At 27.1% G+C, this 1,587-nt stretch overlaps 1 protein-coding gene across 1 annotated transcript in view; it reads right to left on the reverse strand.

Annotated features, from left to right (window-relative positions):
* The window catches only part of LOC106466237 (calmodulin), a 4,639-nt gene extending 3,052 nt beyond the window's left edge, over positions 1-1,587 (reverse strand). Inside the window, exon 1 of the mRNA XM_013926488.2 lies at positions 1,256-1,587. Within this exon, the coding sequence (XP_013781942.1) occupies positions 1,256-1,258 (3 nt within the window). The 5' untranslated portion in view covers positions 1,259-1,587. The remainder of the gene's footprint in view (positions 1-1,255) is intronic.

Here is a 1,587-nt window from a genome sequence, read left to right on the forward strand (position 1 = left end):
AATAACAAGTATTATTTAGTGACGAAGAAGACTTATTACTAATAAGTCTTAGTAAAGTTAATTGTTACAACTAATATCTACTAGTAAATAAAATAAAAAAGTTACAAATTACATGCTATATTTTAAAAATATAATCAGGTTTTAAAAAATTCTTGAGCCATTAAAGCAAAAAACAAAGTAGCTTAAAAAACACTGTCCACCAAAAATACGTTGTAGTAGTAGTAGTAGTGCAAGTGTTTACTTACATATAATAGTAATAATAAAATAGATAATCTACTCAATTTAGGCAACTAGAAAAATCAAAACATCATATTAAGCAAGTACAGAGCAATAATTAACGTTCACAAACTTTCATACTGAAAAGGAATATTAAACTACAAGTATAATGAAATGATGAATGGTTTGCTAACACGAAATGCATCCTGGAATTTAATCTTTAGCATGTATTCACATAATTTTCAAAACATAAGCCTTGACAATGATAAGGTATTAATATTATGAAATAGTAAGTTGTAGACCTACTAGTTTTCATTTAAACTACAATATTTCAAAAAGTCACTTACTTAGGCTAATTTGTTTACTTATAGTTGTACTTAAATAAATTTCAAAATTGAATTTCAATTATTAGTATTACTGATAACATTAACAGGCCCACTTAAACTTTTGCTACATGAATTTTCTCGCAAATAAAATATCCAGATTACTTTAAATTTAATTAAATACGAAAAAATTGCCACTTACATTGCTTAACTATTACCTTAATCAAACCACTTAGTGACAGTCGACTAATAAAATGTCCTTTACTAAGTTTAGTACTAATACCATAGTAATACTAGTATTAGTAAGAGTATTACTATTAGTAATTGGCTTTTAACTTTTAGTTGTACTGTTGTATGTTTGTATCGATTTATTATTTAACACTAATGAATTATAAAGGGTATTAGCTTTGCTACCCTAAGTCAGAAATACAATAAAAGCATCAAACTCAAATAACAATTTGTGATTATTATTAGTAGTAGTATTACAACTAATATTAACATTAGTATACACAAACTAAAGTCTAAAGTAGTACTATTAATTATATATATATATATATACACACACACGCACCTTACTCGACGTAACGTTAAAAGTTCATACCTAGTTCTTACATAAAAGTATCATTTTAACGAATGAACGCAAAATAATATCCCTAATTTTTTTTTAATACTTAATACTAAAACAATACTAATCAGCATCTAAACGTGTCAATTACCATTTTTGATGTACAATGGATAAAACTTCTCCCACTTTTTCACTTACAAACTCCAAAATCGTCTGCAACTTAAACTCGTTGAAATCGAATGTCAACGGATTCCGATGGAACATAAATATCACTCCGCTTGTTTAACCCTCCAACTTTAGAATACTTCGAAAAATAACCAGGAGTCAACAAATAAACAAATATTTAATTTTTAGAACCAATTTTGTAACACCTTATTGTAAAGTTATTAATAAAATAAACAGGTTTACGTGAACTTCTTTTGGAGTATATTTACACGCGTAATACCATGGAAGTGACCCGGTGAAATGTGCGCCAGAGTTTGG

The sequence above is a fragment of the Limulus polyphemus genome, unplaced genomic scaffold (genome assembly GCF_000517525.1).
Source record: "Limulus polyphemus unplaced genomic scaffold, Limulus_polyphemus-2.1.2 Scaffold2200, whole genome shotgun sequence".
In the NCBI taxonomy this organism is placed as follows: Eukaryota; Metazoa; Arthropoda; class Merostomata; order Xiphosura; family Limulidae; genus Limulus; species Limulus polyphemus.